Here is a 20910-nt window from a genome sequence, read left to right on the forward strand (position 1 = left end):
TAGTTACAGATTCTTTTTCTTAAAGTTGCTGAATAACTAAATGCTATTGAAGCTATTGCATTATCCTTTAAAGGAAAAAATTCTTTATTGTTGTGCATAACTTTAGGTAACTTTAGGTTTTCGAAGCAAATATCCAAAAATCTCACTACACAGTATTCTTTATTTAAATTACTTTTAGTTTTAAATAGTAAATCGTTTTTTCCTATATTAAGTTTGAATTTGATAAGATCTAGAATTATGTATTTAGTGAATGAATTTTCAAACTTTAAATCTTCAAATTTGTTATTAATAAACCATCTAATTTTATTTTTTCTAAAGCCAAATAGATATTTCTTAATTTTAAGAATATTTTCATTATTATGTTCCAAATTACACAAATTTTGAAAATCCTCAGTTACTATATCAAAATTGCCGCCTCTACCTTTTCCTCTCTTAAATCTTTTACTTTTGTTTTCATTATCTAGAAAGTCTTTAAAGATATTAAGTTTGTTATAAATACAAATGTTATCCAAATCCCCGTAACCTTCTCCATTTAATTTACTATTGAGTCCATAAGGAAACAAAGTTTTTAAATTACATATATAAATATTTTCCAAGTCTAATCTTTTATTTAAATCAATAATATTATCTTCCAGAATGTAAATATTAATGTTATCAAAATTATGACATTGGAAGTGTAGTAGCTCATAATCAAAAGACTCATTTTTACTAAAGTTTTTAATGGCAGATCTGTGGCCATTTACTCGTTTATTTAGTTCAGTACTGGTTTGTCCTATGTAATTCAAATTACATTCTTTGCAATTTAATAAATAAATAAGATTTTTATTTTTACAGAACAATTCTAGATTTGAAATTTCGTTATTAATTTGTTCTTTATTAGCAAGTGGACAAGTCTTACATTTTTTGTTATTACAAATTCGATATTTTTTAGTATTTTTAAATTTTTTTAAACGAAACAATTGTGCAAGTAACTTTTTGTCCATGGATGCTCCAAGCACAAAGCTATCCACAGTGCCCCTTGGTAATATGAAGAATATTTAAATAGAGATATTATTACAAAAACTAATTGGTTAGAGTTATGTAAATTTAATATTAAAGAAAACTATGTTTTTAACGGAATAAATTTTTATAAACAAGAAAAAGGAATTCCAATGGGAACAGCTTTTTCAAGTGCGTTAGCCAATATTTTCCTACATTATTATGAAAAAGAAATAATTAAACTTAACTTAATAATAGGATGGAGATATATTGATGACTTAATTTTGTTAAATGTGGATAATCCTAATGATATTATTAATTGTTACCCAAAAGAATTAGTTTTAACTCAAACAAACGAAAATCAACTTAAAGCTAATTATTTAGATTTAAATATAGAAATTGACAATGGAAAAACTTTGATAGGTATTTATGATAAAAGGGATGAATTTAACTTTAAAATAATTAAACTTAGTAACTACCATTCTAATTTAAACTCTAAAATTTTCAAAAATTTGATATTTTCACAATTTAACAGAATTAAAAAAATTTGCAATAATAAAAGCTCTTATATCTTAGCAACAAACAATCTCATTAAAAATTTAACTATTAACGAATTTCCCAAAAACTTTTGCAATATAGAAGTTTTGATAAGAGAGGGTCTGTTTAATTTCTGACTTCCTCTGGTTTGTTAGCTTTGAGTTTTAATTCAATAGATGGCGCTTCAAGTTTGATGACGATACATTATGACGAAACGTGGGAGGCGGATATAGCTGTAAACGTGGAAAAATTAAATCTTAGTTTAGTTCAACAAAATACATCTACAATAGCACGTTTTAACATCAAGTAGTTTTCTTCAGATTTGTACTTTCATTTTGTAAATAATTTGCCTTGTGTTTATATTACTTTTTTCATGTATCTTGTGGTTTGATTTGCTGTGGTCTTATTTGGTTTGTTTTTTGCTAGTGTTTTTACTTGTTTTAATCTTGTGATACTAATTTATCTCTAAAACCTCAATTTTCTGGGATTTTCGGGTCACGAGGGGTCAATTTGTTGGACGAAAAGTCAGACCCCTCACAGAAAAAATCCCTGGTTTGAATCCTTGCCTGAGGGTGACCCTTGAAAAAGTCTTCGGGCCGGATTCAGTTAATCTTTCTTTTTGATTTTTTGACTATTAACTTAATATTTATTTCTAATTTGGTTAAGTTCATTTGTGTTTTAGTTGCAGCAGCATTAGCGCTCTCTAAATACACTGTATATTTTATATTTTATTATTATATAGATTCAGAAAAATTATATAGGTGTTTTTGCACATTGTTTACTTATGGATTGATAGTTTCTTTCTTCTATTTTAAACCAACAATTATTCTGAAAGCAAAAACACAAATAAAAGAATTATTTCTTAATCGGATGCATAAACAGCTTAAATGGTGCATGTTCAGGATGTAAGCATTTTCAAAAGCAATTCTTGTGCTGACATTGAATGTATCATGTTGGAAGAATGACCGGAGATTGTTCAACTTATTATAGCATTTAAATACAGAATGCAATTACTGTCTTTGCCAATTAGCCAAAACAACACGTCTTATAAACTGATTGCTTAATCACTTTCAAAGCCCGAAATTCTTCAAACAATCCATTCTAATCATATCAAAAATTCCTTGATATTAATAACCACTAAAGTAATCAATTCAGTGGGACGTTTTCACTTCCTACGTATAAAAATGAATGAATCTTTGTTAACTTAACTCAAACAGTCTGAGAATCATATATATATATATATATATATATATATATATATATATATATATATATATATATATATATATATATATATATATATATATAAACAGATAAAAACTGCCGATGATTCATCAACTAAGGAAAAATGTTCAAAGCAAGACGAAACAATATTAATAGTTCCAAATATGGTGAAAATTTTATTCATCTCAATAGTATGAAACCTCAACTTTGTTTAAATCCCTTCAATAGAAACTTCAACTTATTTTGAATGGCTTCGGAACTAAAATACATCCAACAAAAACTGTAAAATGAATGCATCTAATTACTTTTTCGTTCTCTGCAGTACTTACATGCAAGATGAAAATTTGAAGAATTTTTTTTGTGTGTGTGTGCGTTTAAGTAACGAATATCAAAAGGTCAGCTTAAGACGAGAGATTGTACGAATTGCAATCTAATTCAATTGAATTTTTGAGACAAAGCATCTGAATACCCTAAAACAACATCGCCACAAAATTCTTTTTAAAATATCCAGTTTTAAATGTTTCTCAATACATTTAAGTTTATAAAAAAAAAATGTGAACTGCCTTTTTCCCTAAATTGCTTTTGTAAAAAAGTTATTTAAATGTCAATTAGAGAAAACGATAATTTAATGAGCATGCAACTCAAACATACAATGTTAAAATTATTTTATTTTATCTAATTTTGTTTTCCTTTGCAATTTTAAAAGTAACCGATTAAATATTGTGATTGCCTTGCCTTAGTTTTAAAAGTCCAGAAGTGGAGTGTTGTAGTTTCGAAAACTAATCACATTGTAAAAAGGCCGTGTATGCAGGTAAATTGTAGAGAAAATGCGAAATCAGTGTTCATGCATCTCAAAAAGACAAGCAATCAATCGTTATTAATGTCAGGAAATTTTTAGTGAGATTGCACTAGTCCTGTGCAGCAGAACATATATTTCAGTTTTCCAAAGAATAAAAAACGAACTGGTTTTTTTTTCCCTTCAAAAATTGCTTTTTACATAACTTGAAAGAAATATTTAAGTGACAACTTGAAATGAAGCGAATTTAGTGAGCGTGAGTTCCAAACAGACAAGAAATCAATTGATATTAAAGGCAGGAAATGCTTTGTCAGATTCCGTATTTCCCAATAAGATCCATAATTTGCAAATGTTTCTTTTAGAACATTATAAACTTACCATAAGTGTCTTGCAAAAGATTCCATGTTCATTCCTGCATGTAATAATTATATATCGAATTATTCTTTGAACAGAAAAAGTGTGTGAATTTATTCTTTCAAAATATATTTATTTCTACGAATTGTCTTTACATACAGCAATCGAAAAATTAACTTATTCAAATTCAAAAAAAAATGCTCTATTTGGAATGCTTTCTTTCCTTTATAAACCAGTGTCCTTTCGTTGATTTGCTAGCATTTTGCTGTTTTATTTTAACATATCATTCTTGAATGTATGCTAATTAAAGGCAGATGATTGTTTCAATTATTTTAACTAGTCAAATGCGTTATTTCCTAATGTCTTAAAATGGACATTTTCTTAACAGATTGGTCATTTTTTTTAATTCTGAGCATAATTAGTGTTTTCAATCCGAGTATAGATATTTTGATTAAAATAAGGATTATTAGCCTCGGTACTATATCAATTTTCTAATTAGAATACTATGTAGCTTTTTTTCATATTTTGTATCATCAAAATAATTTTTTCGGGTATATTATTTGTCGAATAATGACAATCAGTGTACTAAAAAAAATTAGTTTCAGTATTGAAAAACTCTCAGAAAAATTAAACGTAAAAACAATTCTGAAAGTAAAAAAATCAAAAATGTAAAAGTATAATAGAAATATTTATTCAGATTCATTTCCTATAATAAAATTTCTTAATAATTACGAAAATAATCTTTACATGCTCAATTTTTTCGCAACATTTCAACCGCAGATAAATGTTATTTTTAATAAAATTTCCTTTTTTTCATATATAATAAATTATGATTTTATTACCTATTTTTCATTTTTTTAAAATAATTTCATTAAAATAATGGATTTCTCTCTATATAATGGATTATTTGTTATAATATCAAAATTTTATTTTTATTTACAGCTATAACTGAATTGAAGAACGCTGAATGTATTCGCACTGAAATATTTCTTCTCTCATTCACCGAACGGGTTTCAAGTATTTCAATTCAGTAATTTCGTATTTAAAAAGCAAGCTGAAGATGGGGGAAGATGCGACATACATCTCTGATAGTTGCAACGAAAATACGAACATCACTGAAAATAAATCAAAAGATTATGAATGGGTGTTTTCATTAGAATCCTTGTTCTCGTGTGCTAAATGTTCAAAGTACTTCAGTATAGGATTCAAAGTGACGGACAGAATATCATGGTTTGATCAATACAAAAACTCAGTCCAAGGAGTAGTCACTGAGCAGTGTAAAAATGTGCATATCGGTGAAGGTTCCAGAACTGAACATAAAATCTACGAAATCGAGGCAATCAATTCTAATGAAAAACCGTTCAAATGTCACATTTGCCTTCGAACCTACAAAACTAAAACCGGTCATAGAAATCATAAGAACATACACGATGAGAATAATCCTTTCAGATGCGAGCTGTGTAATAAAAGCTGCATATCTGAATCACACTATCAGATACATTTAAACAAGCATTCCAACAAAAAACGTTATAAATGTAGATTTTGCACTGAGGCCTTTAAATTTAAGCATGATCTTACTGCGCACATAAGCATACGTAATGACCAGAATCCTTTCAGGTGTGAATTGTGCAGCAAGAATTGTGCCAGCAAACAAGCGCTTGAATGTCACAAGTCTAATCATTCGAATGAAAATCCTTTCAAGTGTACTCTATGTTCCTCGAGGTATAAAACTAAAAGTAGCCTTTGTACTCATATGAACGTACCTAAAGAGCAAAATCCTTACCCATGTAAAAAATGTAATAAGAACTGCAGTTGTTCAAATAAACTCAAAAAACACAAGATGTCTCATTCCGAATCAAGGCCAAACAAATGCCGTATTTGCTCATTATACTTCAAATTAAAAATTAGTCTAATAGGTCACTGGAAGAGAAAACATCAAAATGATAATCTTTCATAAAATGGGAAATGCAGCAAACTCTGTGTGTTTTATTTCGTGATGAGCCTTCAATATTATTATCAAGAAATTGCATTTTCTTCCATACAATTTTAACATAACACGATCGATTGCGCAAGAATAAAGCATATTTTGCAACAAGCGTATATTTCAACCAGTAAAGCGAGGAAATTTGATAAAAATTGAAGATCATCCTCGAGCGACTTATACGCCAAAGAAAGAGATTTATATAAAGATAAATGGTCCTTTTATAACCATGCATTAAGAAACAATATATGCTTATAGTTATGATACGTAATCTTCAGCATCAAATAGACTGAAAAGAAAAAGTAAAAGGTGAAACATTTGTGAAAATTATTCTGTATGCAAAAAAAGGTATAAAAAGAGAAACGGGGCTTTGATTTTAAATTTGAATGAATGAAGAAGCCGTAAAAGCGTAACATTCTTCTGATCTATAGGTGCATAAATACTATTGTGTTCTAATCAGATAAAATCTAAAGAGAAAAGTGTATAGAAAGAATTTTGAGAATATACAATTATGCAATTTGTCGATTTAGATAGTCATTTTAGAAAAATATAATAATCTTAAACATGCATCTGATATAAAATAATTTTAAATTTTTATTCATGATAAGATATTTTACCCCATTCTTTTTGCAACACTTGTTTTAAATGAGTTTTGTTTCTATTTTTGTGTTTTTGAACCACTTTTTTTGAGTATGGCCCACGAACATTCAATGGCATTGATGTCGGGGTAATGTGGTGGTGTGTGTAACTGCTGTTTACAATGAAAAAGACATCATATTTTGACATTACGTGCATTGTGTTTGGGATCGTTGTCCAATTGGAAAATGAAATTTCCGTCTAAACTCAAATTTTTAGCACTTTTCTTTAGATTACTGCGAAGTATATCCAAGAAAAACATATAGTTTATAATGTCATCTATAAAAATTAAATTTCCTACCCCGGATGAAAGCATGAAACTCCAAATCATGACAGAGTCACCATCATGTTTAAATGTAGGACGTAAATATTTTGGATCCAAAGCAGTATTAGGCTTTCTTCATACAGTACGATGGCTGTCATTGCCAAAAATGTTGAGTTTTCTTTCATTACTAAATATAGCTTTCTTGCAAAGGTCTTCAATTGATGAGTTTTTGCAAACTTCAAATACTTTTTCTGAATTTACAAGTTGATGAACGGTTTCTCTCTAACAATGCGACTTTCTGCCTATGATTTGAAAAGTTTCTGCAACAATTTGGATCAACCATATGGTCGCAAAAATTTAAAGGAAAGGGTTAAAAATTTGGGTTTAGATGGAAATTCCATTTTCCAGCAAGACAACGACCCCAAACAGAATGCACGTAACGTCAAAATGCGGTGCCTTTTTCATTGTAAACAGCAGTTACACACACCACCACAGTACCCCGACATCAATGCCATTGAATATTCTTGGGTCATTTTCGAAAAAGTGGTTCAAAAACACAAAATTAGAAACAAAACCCATTTAAAAAAAAAGGTGCAAGAAGAATGGGGTAAAATATTATCAGATACCATCAAAATTTGTTGAATCGGTACCATGACGTTGAGAGGCCATTATAAGAGCCAAAAGACACGCAACTTAATAGTGACACTTTGTTTCAATATGTGCTATTGCAAAAATTTCCTTGATATATTCTCAATTTTCTGAGGCAAAATTCTACGTATGTTTATTTAAAATGCTTCAGAAGCTTTTCAGTTTAGAAGTTTTTCGTTAATTTTTCTTTATTTTTACTCTAAATTAAACCATTTGTTATGTGTAAAAATAAAAACACGTCTGCACTTCTCGGTAATGTGTTATTTATATTGAAAATCAGATTTATCAAGTAAAAGTAAGGTGTACTCTCAATTTTTTGAGCCACTGTATAATTCTTTAATCTTAAAATTTGCAAATTATTATATTATTGTTAAATCGAAAGTAAGTGTTTCAAGTTATTCTATTTTTTAATGCCTGAACCAATAAACATATAATATACATAAATTTAAAATTACAGTAAAATTATTAAAGGGTACTTTTAAGCATTTTCTTCTTGATGTTTCTTCCTTTTCCTGCATTAAATATCCGAATCTGTTTGATTTTTTTTTTTATTTTAGCTTCTCGAAAATATTTTTTATTCATATGCACTTATTATAATTTTTTTTAATTTATTCTGCATTATTGGCGAATGTAATTAAACTGAAAGGAAATTTTTAATTAAAATTTACTTCACTTGATGTATAGATGCCTTCTAAAATTTCGTATGCATATGATTTGTAGGCAAAAATCATGTGATGATTATTTAAATAAGCATTACTTGTACAACCTTACAAAGCGAAAGTTTATTTATATGTGAAGGCTCGGTGAGAATCTTAGAATGAAGAGGAACGAAAACGATAATTTTAAATCGGATACACCAATCATTTTGGAAAATGAAGACTCTATTATTACCCTTTTTTAAGGATAGAAGTGTTGTAGAATGTAATATGTGTACAAGTAAAATCTAAGTCTTTTTATAGGTCAAATAAAACTCTATTGACAAGACACAAAGATTAATAATCAAAATACTCATCACGGCCATTACACTCTACAGCCATTTACCATTTATCGGGTTTATGGTAAATGAGAAAACGACAGAGACTTGCTAGCTTGCAATCGAAACATTTATTGAACCACTTCCGCACATTTTGAAATTTTGTGAATCGCAGATATTTCAAATGAAGACATTGAAAAATCGTTAATGGCGTAGTCTGGAGTTATCAGCGCATGCTTTAAATTTCCTAGCCGTGGGAAAAAAGGAGTTCCTCGATTGTTTTAGCTGTATGTAGACGAAATTTAGAATGCAACAATTTCACTATTCACCCTCCTTGGCAAGTAAATGTTTTTTTGTCCTTTAGAACACCACTTGATTTGATCAATTGATCCCACTGATGTTCAGCCATAATAGTTTGAACAGGTAACAGAAGCTAGTAGAAAATGACTCCTTTCAAATCCTTCCAGACTCGCAGTAAAACATTCATGACAGGAATACTTGTTTCTGCAATTTATTAATGGCTGGCCTGATCAACCCATGCTTTTCTGCATTTCTTAGTAGCACATAAATATTGTATAATATTGTACGACATTAATCAATATTTACAATATCGTATAATCTTGTGGAATATTGATTAATATCATATAATATCTCACAATATTGTACAATATTGTGCAACAGACTATGCTACTTGTGTTGGATTGCGCACATAATGTCATTTTCAGCAGTTGTCATGATTTCGTGCAGAAGTATCTGTCTTTTGAACTAAGAAAGCAAATTCATGCAACTGCTTTTTTTTTGGGGGGGGGGGGTATTTTCTTCCATCAGTTTTTGAGAAGCAGATTATCCTTCCTTCTATATATTCCACACGCAATCAAAGTGATATTTCTTAGCGAGGAAATCTTAATTCCTTTGAAAGCTTTCTTGAGCTTGAAATGGATTTGCATGCAATGAAACTTTAAGTATTTCGTCGTCACTTTTTTCTCTCTCCAGCCAGACATAGTAGATAGTCATCAAGATTAAATTTCTATCAGAAAATCTTGCAGGCCATAATTATTACTTTTGAATGACAGACAGATTGTTTTCCCAAATTGGAGTTAATCAAGTTGTGTTTCTGCTAGAACTCTTATTCTTACAGATAAATTTTCAGATAAAGTATCTAAAATTATTTTGACATAAAGAATAATTTCTTTTTTAGATAATGATCTTTTTTAGACATTTTAGCTAAGAAAATAAGTGAAAATGCAATCTTAACCTTCAGAAAAAATTATGTTTTATAAAATTTTGAGTGTCACTTGAAATTTTTATTTAATTTACTTGAGTATTATTTATGGAAATTCAGTTTTTTTTAATCTTTATATAATGGCTACTTATGATAAATCCTGCAGATATCATTTTTAATGCATTATTTTTTTTATCTCGGACACATGCGGACATGAGCTTCGGCTTCATCATGTTAAAATGATTTATTTCGAAACTAAACATGGGCGACTCTAAATGTCACGTCTTTTGGAATAATTATTTGCAATTGCATTATTTTCATTGTTGTACTATGTTAAAACTCTTCAACAGTTCTCATCTCCACTTCACATCTGGAATAGATAAATGGATGCATATTCCTATCGTCTTAAAGACAGTTTGACCAAACGCGTCTTTCTGTATTTTAAATGCTGGCTGTTTAACAATTTGCAATTTAGCATTTAGTTTTTCAAATTTTTTTTCATATATATTCAAACGTTACCACATAAACAAAAATTTAAAGACAAAGATTTTAAACTATTTTGCTAAGAAATCGAAAAAACACCCTTTTTATTTTGAGAAATTCCTATTCTAGCCAGAAATATTTTGGAGAAATTTATCAAACATATTTACCAAAAATACAATTTTTTTCAAAAGATAGAATAAAACAACTTTAATGATTGATGTATTTAAGTTCAGCTATAAATGACCCACTAACATTGCAGGAGATATTAAACGTGGGAATCACCAGATTCTATTTGAATTTGTAATGGCTTCCCAACACAATTAATATTTCAGCTAATGAGCAGAAACACTTCAATTTATTAATCTCTAGCTATCCGTTTTCCAAGAACGAAAGTCTTCATATATCATTCAAATCTCCACCAGAAAAAACGAATGTAATCAATATATTTTGAAAGTCTTGCACGGAGGAAAACCATATGAGACAATACTCATCCTCAAAAAATATTTCTTTAAAAATTCATTTTATTCACCATTTTTTAATACTTATTAACCGTTTTCGAGCAGAAAATTTGACGTTGAGGTCCTTACTCATATATATCTGTGATCATCATCAAACAATATTCCTTTTAAATTATCGATTTTAAATTTTAATATTTTATTTTAATTTAATTCAAAAATTACAACTGAAAAGTTGTAATTTTTTTTAATTTATCATGTTTAGTATCTGGATTTCCTTTCATTACAAACCAAAAACCTCCTGAAATCAAAAACGTAAGTAAAATTATTATTTCTTAATTAGAAGTATATACAGCTGAAATGAAACGCATATTCAACAGAAATTATTGAATTGATATATAAAATTTATCTTAAAGGAACAAGTACATTACATTTTTGTTCAATTCATTACAGTATTTCAATGCAGAGTACAATTATTCCATTGCCATCTAATCAAAACAAAATGTCATATTCATTGATTGCTTATTCAATTTCAAAGTTCTTAAATCAACAAACATCCATTCCGATCATACTAACGATTCCTTGATATAAAATGATCACGAAAGTCATCATCAAATTCAATTCAGGAACATTGATCAATCAGGATCTCTCAGATGTACTAAAACGAAATAATCCTAGTTAACCTAGATCATACCGTTTCAAGCACTTAACGTATCTAAATAGATAAAAGCCGGCGATATGATTCATTAACTAAATAAAGATGTGCAAAGCAAAGAGGGAAACAATACTATTAGTCCGAAATATGACGAGAATTTTATTCATCTGGATAATATGAAACCTTAACTTTGTTTAAATCCCTTCAGTAGAAAGAGGTAACTAATTAGGAAAGGCTTTCGAACCAAAATACGTCCAACAAAAGTTCATTCAGTCATGCATTTCCTCACTCTTTTCGCTTTTTGCAGTGCTTGTTAGCAGATAGAAAATTCAAAGCATATTTTTCGTGTGAGTATAAATTATAATATCAATAAGTCTGCTTAAGACGAGAAATTATGTGAACTTCAGTCGAATTCAGTGTAATTTTTGAGACAAAATATCTGAAGAAGCTCAAATAATATTAACGCCATCAAAGAATTCCTTTGATGTATCCAATTTTAAATAATTCTCAATATATTTCAATTTTCCAAAGAAAAAAAAACGAAGTGTCTTTTTTTTCAAAAATAGCTTTTAAATAATTTGAAAGAAATATTTAGGTGGAAATTTGAAATGAAGCGAATTTAATGAGCCTGAGTTCCAAACAGACAAGCAATCAATTGATATTAAAGGCAGGATGTGTTTAGTCATATTTCGAACACTATGTAACAGAACTAATCATCAATATATTTTTTTTTAATTCTGACTTCATTTTTGAAACGTTTTAGAAATTTTATTCTGATTTGACTGAGGTAGTTTTAACGTTAGCTGAAAATGTCTTCTATTATTTTAAAATCAGTTACCTTCGTCTGATTCTTTTTTTTCCATGTTTTAGCATTAAATATGCAGGTGAGATCTTATATTTTTCTATTCGTCAAAGAATAATGAACGTCATTACGATTTGGTTATTTCTTTTTATTATTGTTAAATTGTTTTAATTTGTATCTATGAAAACATTAAATATGCAAGCGAGTATCAGTGAAAATATACAGCATTATATTAATTGCATTGAGAATGTTCGTCTCGCGGATATTCGCAACATTCTTGAATATTATTTTGATCGCAATAATAATATGCATTAAAAACTAATTTAAATAAAACAAATATGAAAATTTCCTTTTCATAGAATTTAGAAAATGTAATTTCTATAATCAACATAAATATTTCAATCAAAAGACAATATATTCTGGAATATTGAATTTTCGAAATTTCTTTCATATCAGCAAGATGCTCAATTGAAATTGCATTGTATTTACTTATAATTATGAATCTTATGCAGCATGATGTCTTATACTATATCAGTTTTAAGAACAGAGTAAATGTAAAAGATTCTTTTTTTTATCGTATTAGGAAAAGTTGTCAACTGAATCGGGGCAAACTTTTTGGCATATATGTTTAGTCAAATGATACGAATTCACACTTATTTATTAAGCTTCAAAATTGATGTTGTCATCTTAACCTTATCTGTCATCTTATAAAAACCTTTGATTCAAGAAGGTTCTCAAAAAATAATACATCAAGTCATATCAATGATTAAGTTATAAAATAATTCGTACTTTCAATATTTACAGAAATAAAAATGGGGCCAAACTAATGTAATAGAGTCCAAAATCAATTGAATTTTTTTCCCTCTACGTGATATATAGTGCACACCTTTATTTACTGCTTAAGATTAAATAATATTTATAAAAGGAAAAAAAATTTGTAAAAAGATTTTGTTGTGGTATCGCCTGAAACTCCATTGAAATTAACGATACAAGTTTCCTATTCAACTGATTTATATCGCTGAATTTCGCATAGTTCAATTCCTACCATTATTTCACACTCACCCTTTCTATATTTATATATCCTGTTCAAATTTTCCATCGCTAATACTTTTTATTCATGCACTCAGGTTCAAATGTATTTTTTAAGCTTGTAGCGGATGATACTTGATGTTAATACAGTTTTTTCAAATATGAATTCATTAATTAAATTTAATTCATTAATTTTAGAGTTCAATTTTGGAAATAATAAACAACATATATAGAAAGGAAAATGGACAATTGCAAAAAATTCGCTTTCTCTTTTGCCACTTAATATTGTGATTCTTTCATATGTATATACATATTTATATTGATTGTAATGATTTAATAAAAAGTACGTTAAATCAATTTTTTCTTTGTGGACCTAAGTAGGAATTGACTTAATTTTTTTTCTTATATTACTTGTTTTTCTTTCATGTCCACATTTTCTTCCTGACGTCTTGATACCAAAAACTTTATACTTATGAATGCATAGCGAAGAAAATTGTTTTCCAAAGCAGAGATGTTCAGTATTTGTTCTGCTCGAAAAGTCCGGTGTTTTATTGTAAAATTAATTCCGAGACAGAAACATTACTGAAATTTTGGTTTAATTTTTACTGCTTTCAACATCGCATTTCTCAATAAAACACATAGATTGCAATACGATTTGAAGATTTAGCACATATATCTTTCAGAGAAATTTAAACTTACCTTAAGGTATTTTTCAGCAGATTCCACTCCTATTCTTACATGTAAAGACTATTTTTCGACATTTTTTAAACAGCAAAGTGTTTAAATTTATTATTTCAAAATATATTATTTCTTCGAATTACCTCTATATTAAGCAATAGAAAAATTAATTTATTCAAATTACCAAAAAATAAATGCATCAAATTTAAATCGTTTCTTTCCTACCTGAGCATAAGTCCTACTGCTAACCGCTGGCATGTTGTTGTATTTTTTCAAATCATTCTCACATTTGTGCTAATTAAAGACGAATGATTGTTTTTCCTATAATAAATATTCAACTGTGTTGCTTCTTTCTACCTTAAAACTAGAATTTTACTAAATTTGTCTCTAATTATGAACATGGGGAAATCATAAGAAGTGTTTTAATAAAAACTTTAACCGAAATAGATAATTTGAATGGAATAACAAGTTTAATTGGCATAGGAATTATTACATTTACATAATTTTAATAATAAAGTGTTTTTTTTTAATTTCATAACTAACGTTGTCAAAATATTTTTTTTTTTTTTGGTTATATTATAATTTTCGAATAATAACAATATCTACCTTAATGAAACCTCTTTCTGTCTTGAATTATTGCTAAAAAAATTCAAAATTTAATACAGTCGATAGTGTAAGATTATGATAATAAAATTTGATCAGATTTATTCAATTCAGATACCCTTTTTGAAATAAAATTTCTTAATAATTTATTTAATATTCTGTTTATGTCGAGTTTTTATTCTGGGTTTCTCAGCAACAAATAAATTTTTACATTTTTGTGCAATAAACGATTCCAATTCTTACTGGACACATTTCATTGTTTTAAACACCATTTCAATAAAATAATGTTTTTTTTTTTCAAATAATGGATTATATATAATAATACCAATGTTTTTTTTTTATTTACAGCTATAATCAAATTCATGTGTGGTGACTGTTTTGAGATTTAAATATTCCGTCTCTCATTCACCGAAGATGTTAGATTTGTTTCAATTTAGCCATTTCGAAGGTTAAGAGCAAGTTGAAAATGGAGAAAGACGTGGCATACCTTTGTGATCATTGCAAGGACAGTACGTGTGCCAGTGAAAATAAATCAAAAACTTATCGCTGGCTGTTTTCATTAAAAACCTTATTCATGTGTGCTAAATGTTCAAGGTACTTTAACATAGGATTCAGAGTAACGGATAAGACATCATTACTTGATCCAGACAAAAACTCATTGCAAGGATTAGTTGACGGGCAGTGCGAAAATGCGCGTGACGATGAAGGATCCAGAAATGAACATAAAATCCAAGAAAACCAGCCAACCGGTTCAAATGAAAAAAAGTATAAATGTGACATTTGCCTTCAAACTTTCAAAACTAAATATAGCCTTTTAAATCACAAGAACATACATAATGAAAATAGTCCTTTCAGATGCGAGCACTGTAATACATGCTGCAGATCTAAAGCAGATTACCAGAAACACTTAAACAATCATTCCAACATAAAACGTTATAAATGCAATTTTTGCACTGCTGCATATAAATTTAGAAATAATCTTTCTGCGCACATGAACATTCATAAAGATCATAATCCTTACAGGTGTGAACTGTGCAACCAGAGTTGTCCTTCTAAGCAAGTTCTTGAAAATCACATGACCAGTCATTCGAATGAAAGACGTTACAAGTGTGCTGCATGTTCTTCGAAATTTAAATCTAAACCTACACTTAGTAGGCATATGAACGTACATAAAGCTCGGAATCCTTATCGATGTAAAGTGTGTGATTGGAACTGCTATTCTACTGACAATCTCCAAGCTCACATGATGACTCATTCCGAATCAAGACAATAGAAATGTCATATTTGCCCTTCATCCTATAATGCAAAATTTAAACTTACTGATCACATGAAGCGCATTCATCAAGAGGATTATTTGAAATTAAAGGATAAAAGCTGAAACACTGATTTTTTCTTTCTATTTTTTTTTTTCATGATTAGTGTTTAATTTTGTTGTCAATAAATTGCCCTCATTGTGAAATGATTTTAACGTTATAGCAAGTTCATTTTCACCAGTATTATACGTCGCTGCATTTTAGGAGAAGAGATCATCTTTCCTGATATCGGCTCAATCATCTAAGAGACTTCTAAAAATTTAAATGCTTACTTTATAGTTATGTATTATGGTAATACACTTGCATATATTTATGAAACATAATCTGTTGGATCAATCAGATTATAGAGCATCCTTTCTCGCTTTATTGGTAAAAGATATTCGGCATAAAAGAAAAATGAAATATATATATATATATATATATATATATATATATATATATATATATATATATTGCATATTTGCATAGATATCTCTTCTACACTAAAATGAAAGATGATATAATAAATAAGCATTTATTTGATCTTCATTCTACACGTGCGTACCTATCATTGTGTTCTGATAATAAATATAAACTGAAGGGAAATGTGAATACGAGTACTCTGCGCATACAGTAGTGAAATTTTTCAAAAATTCAAGATAAGCATGTGATAAAAAATTATTTTAAAATGTTATTCTTGTGAAATAAGGTAATATGTAAGTTTAAAATTCATTTCAAAAAATCAGAAGTACTCTTGCGATTATTTCAGTTTTAAAATTTTTAAATATTATTTTTGATTTCGATTCTCTTAACTCAAATATGTATTTTCAGTTATTTTAAAAGAAGAATAAATTTCTTAAATTTTTATAGTTAATCAACATTTAAACATAATTTTAAAAATAAATTTTAGAAATTTTTATTTATATTTATCAGATTAAAAATGTTTATTTGATATATTGTACTAAGGAAAAAATAAAAATTCCATTTCCTTACACGTATGGAATTTAAATATTTTTCTCATATCTTATATTGCGAATTTTTCTGAATATTCATTAAAAACCAGGAACACGTGACACAGAAGTGTTTATAGAATCTAAATATTATATTTTATATATTGAATTAACAAGTGTAAAGGCGCATATTATTGACATGTCACTAATTATAGATAATTGAAATTTAAATTTTATCAAATAAGATCTTTTGAGTCAGTAGAATTTTGAAAATTGGAGTCATTTTAAAGATCGAATAATGAGCTAATGATTCCCGCCATTTTTTTTATCCTCCATTGGGTGATGATGATTAGGATAATATTAACATTTCATGTTAATTGTTATCTCCTTAACACTTTAACTCAGAATTTGAATCAAAATTTTGCCTATTTTATTTTGTTCTTGTAATTTTTTCTGTTTCAAATCATTTTTAATTCTCCACCCGGACGACGTGAATTTTGATTTCAAACGACAATTCTGACTGTCAGCAGCAGTTTCAATAGCAAGATACAAGTGCCTATAGGCTTATTGCAGTTATTTTTACATTTATCAACGGATGCTGCTTTTACATTTTGAAAATAATAGAAAAATCCAAACGCTGACAATGCTGTCAATAATAGGCATTTGCGGGCATTGCCGCAAGCTTTAAAAGATGGGTATCTGAAATATCATCTTTAAAAAAGATACGTATTCCTCACTGGATTGGAATTTCTGCTACTTCTCCCATGAGTCCCCGTGTCTTTTGCGATGCTTCGGAAAAGGCCTATGGTGCCGCATTATACATTTGTTTCACTGAGCTTAACGAAACTAAGATTCGACCAGTTTGCAGTCGTAACAGACTTCCTCCACTTAAAAGGGTGACTTTTCCACGGTTGGAACTTTTGGTAGCCTTACTAGGAGCTCGTTTTCTTCACTATATTTGCATAAAAACTGGGTTTGATAAACAAGCATCTACACTTTGGAGTGATTTGGAGTGTTTAAGTTGAATAAGAAATAATCCTAATAGATGGAAAACATTCGTATGCTACCTAATCACTGACATTCTGTAATACAATTCTCCAACGCAGTGGCGGCATTTCTCAGGTGCACAAAACCTAGTATATCATCTTTCTCATGGAGTATTCCTAGCAGAATTACCATATCTAGAAATTTGGTGGAACGGCCCAAGTTGGTTAGAGCAAATTTCAGACGCCTGGCCTGTCCGAAACATTTTTACAAACGAAGAAAAGTTATTAATGGATATACATCCTCTTCAAGTAATGACCCAAACATTGTGTACATCAACTATCCAAACTTTAATTGATATATTCCGCTTCAGTTCATACACAAAACTCTTGAGAATAACAGCTTGGATTTTTCTCTTTCTGCACAACTGAAAATCTCGACAACATTTTACTTCTGCTCATTAACAACTTATGAGCTGAACAAGGCAACAAACTATTTAATTTCAGTTTACAAAAAGAGATGTTTTTCTGTAGAAATTAACGCACTAGAAAATAATCGTTTCTTACCTAAATCCCCAAAAATTTCCCGTTTTCGTCCATTTATAAAAGATTACATTTCATGACTTGGTGATAGGTTACAATTCGCAACGGATATCACTTGAACAAAGACATCCAATACTACTTGAAGGGTCTCATTATTTTGAGCACTTGTTGATTAGGCACACGCACATTCGTCTACATCACTTGGGTGTTCGATAAATTTTTCAGAATTACGCCTTGAGTTTTGAATAATCCAAGGTTCTCAAGGCATCAAGCGAGCGATTAAAATTAACTTTTTGTGCCAACTGTCCCATGCTTTAAGTTCTAATGAAATAGAAGCCCCTCTTCCAGCTGACAGACTAACTCCTTGTATGGCTTTCGATACTTCTGGAATAGACTTTGCAAGCCCAGTTTATATTAGGACCTTTAAACCTTCAAATACAGCTTACATAGCGCTACTTATATGTTCTACAACTAAAGTATTGCATATCGAACTTGTTTCTGACCTTTCTCTAGACAAGTTTCTTTTGGCCTTGCAACGATTTGTCAGTAGAAGAGCACCTACACATACTATATACAGTGACAACGCCACTACCTTCCATACTACAAACAAGGAACTCATTTTCCTTTGGAATACATTGACTTCAGCAAAAGTGACGCAATTCCATTCTCACACTGATATAAAGTGGAAGTTTATTGAGCCACGAACAACTTGGAGGGGAGCATGGTGTGAGTTCTAACCTAACGATGCCTCCGAAAATCCTTTGGTTGCTCATTACTACATGAGGACGCCTTAACTACGGTATTAGTGGGAATAGAAGTCTCACTATACAGTAGACCTTTGATTTATGAGCATGGTGAGAATGATACAGAGAAAGCTTTGACCCCAGCTCACTTCCTAACTGGTCGAAAGTTGACCACTGTCCCATCCGGACCTGAGTCTAGAAATAACAAGCTCACAAATATTTACAGGCAACAGCAAGACCTACTGGATACATTTTAGAAAAGATGATCCAAAGAATATCTGTTGGAGTTACGTACATATCATCAATACGAAATGTAAAGAAATCACCACGAGTACGAATAGGAGACTTAGTCCTATTACAAGAAGATCTAGGACCACGACAAACGTGGAAGAAAGCTCTCGTGGTAAAATTAATCGATGGGCAGGACGGAAGAATTCATAAATGCATCCTTAGTGTTAAAGGAAAGGAGATTACCCGTCGCATTCAACTGGCCATACCTCTGAAGGTTGACCAGGGTGGGAAGAATGTTGCGGATCAAGCAAGCAAACAATTCTACATAATTACTTTTAACTTCAGTGGCATCACCTTTTTATTGTTGTTATTCTAAAACTACTTTCTTACTTGTAACGTAATTATTGTGAAGAAATAAATATATATTATACTAACGTCGTCGTTTCTTCAATAAACACAATGGACAAGTTAATACAGCACAAGACAATCGTTTCTCTTTAATTCGTGTGCATACGAGAATGTTTTGTAAAATATTACGTTAACAAACCCGCATTAAGCCACTGGTTCGAGGCAGGAAATATCTATTTATATTTGATGCACCTATTTTATTATAACTTTTATAAGTAAATTTTTCGATCTCTTAATACAGAGACAACTCGTAAAAATAAATATATTATGAAATAAAAAAATTCCCGAATTTTAAATTAATTTTTTTTTCCAAAAATAGTAAGTAAATGCACGAATGCAAGTGGAAAAATCTGCAAAGTAATTTATGTTAAGCTTATATTGCTCTAAAACAAAAAACTGTGATGACTATTAAACAAATGAATGTTATTTATAGATCTAATTTTGAAATACGGCATTCAAAGAACCAAAAAATAAACCAGAATTTTGAATAACAATTCTATTATGGAATTAATCAAAAATATTTAATTAAAAAAAGCTGGAATTGTGGCTAAAAAAGCATTGAATATCGCTACTTTTGAATACAATTTTCTATGCTATACATTTTGAACATTCAAATTTGAAGACCTCCGGTATAAAAATGAAAATATGAAAGAAAAAAAAGAAAGGAATCAAAGTTGTAGTTTTTCGGGACAATAGGAGACTTGTCCTAATTTTTTCGGTAAATTTTCGGATAATACCATAACAATATTTCTTATAGATATTATCTTCTTTGTAAAATTTTTTCTTGCGCTTAAGAACGAAGTAAAGGTGTGCTCTATATTTCATGCATAACATAAAAGTTGCCTTCTTTTTGGGCTCATCCTCAGTAATATGTCTCCATTATTATTTCCTGTAAAAATAAAAGTGCAAATTGTTTTCATCATAGATATGCATTGATGTATTATTTTTTATTATTGTCTGTAAGCACTAATTTTACTCGGGTTCAAATCCGGGAAGAAGACAACGTGGATTTTTAATCTTTCTCAATGAGCAAATATTGATTTGTTTTGTCGAAACATATATTACAAACAGTTGGACCTGATTCAGCTGAAATCTTTTCCTGATTCTTTAAAAGCAAATTTTCTACATCCTTTCTGTATTTTTTTAAACTGATAATGTGCAAGACCTCATTATTTATAATATTCGGAATTATAAATAAATAGAATGTAAATTTTTATTTTATTTCCAAACACAATCCAAGCATCTTGATCAGTTAATGAAATTTCGCTTTCGAAAAATCTGAAACATTTTAGAGTATTTATTTTGAATACCCATTAGACAGATTCTACTTATCAAACTCATAAGAAGAAATTTTTTAATGGTTTTTTTATTTAAAATTTCTATTAATTTACCGTGTTGCAAAATAAAATTCAAAAATGTAACAAGTATCTAAGAGTCGAAT

At 29.2% G+C, this 20910-nt stretch overlaps 1 protein-coding gene across 1 annotated transcript; it reads left to right on the top strand.

The window, feature by feature from the left end:
- Nucleotides 1–14785: 14785 nt before the first annotated feature.
- On the top strand, nt 14786–15592 carry LOC129975276 (zinc finger protein 58-like). Its single transcript, XM_056088329.1, has one exon. It carries the CDS (start codon nt 14786–14788, stop codon nt 15590–15592), a length of 807 nt encoding a protein of 268 aa, XP_055944304.1.
- The last annotated feature ends 5318 nt before the right edge of the window (nt 15593–20910 follow it).

This window comes from Argiope bruennichi, chromosome 7 (genome assembly GCF_947563725.1).
Source record: "Argiope bruennichi chromosome 7, qqArgBrue1.1, whole genome shotgun sequence".
NCBI lineage: Eukaryota > Metazoa > Arthropoda > Arachnida > Araneae > Araneidae > Argiope > Argiope bruennichi.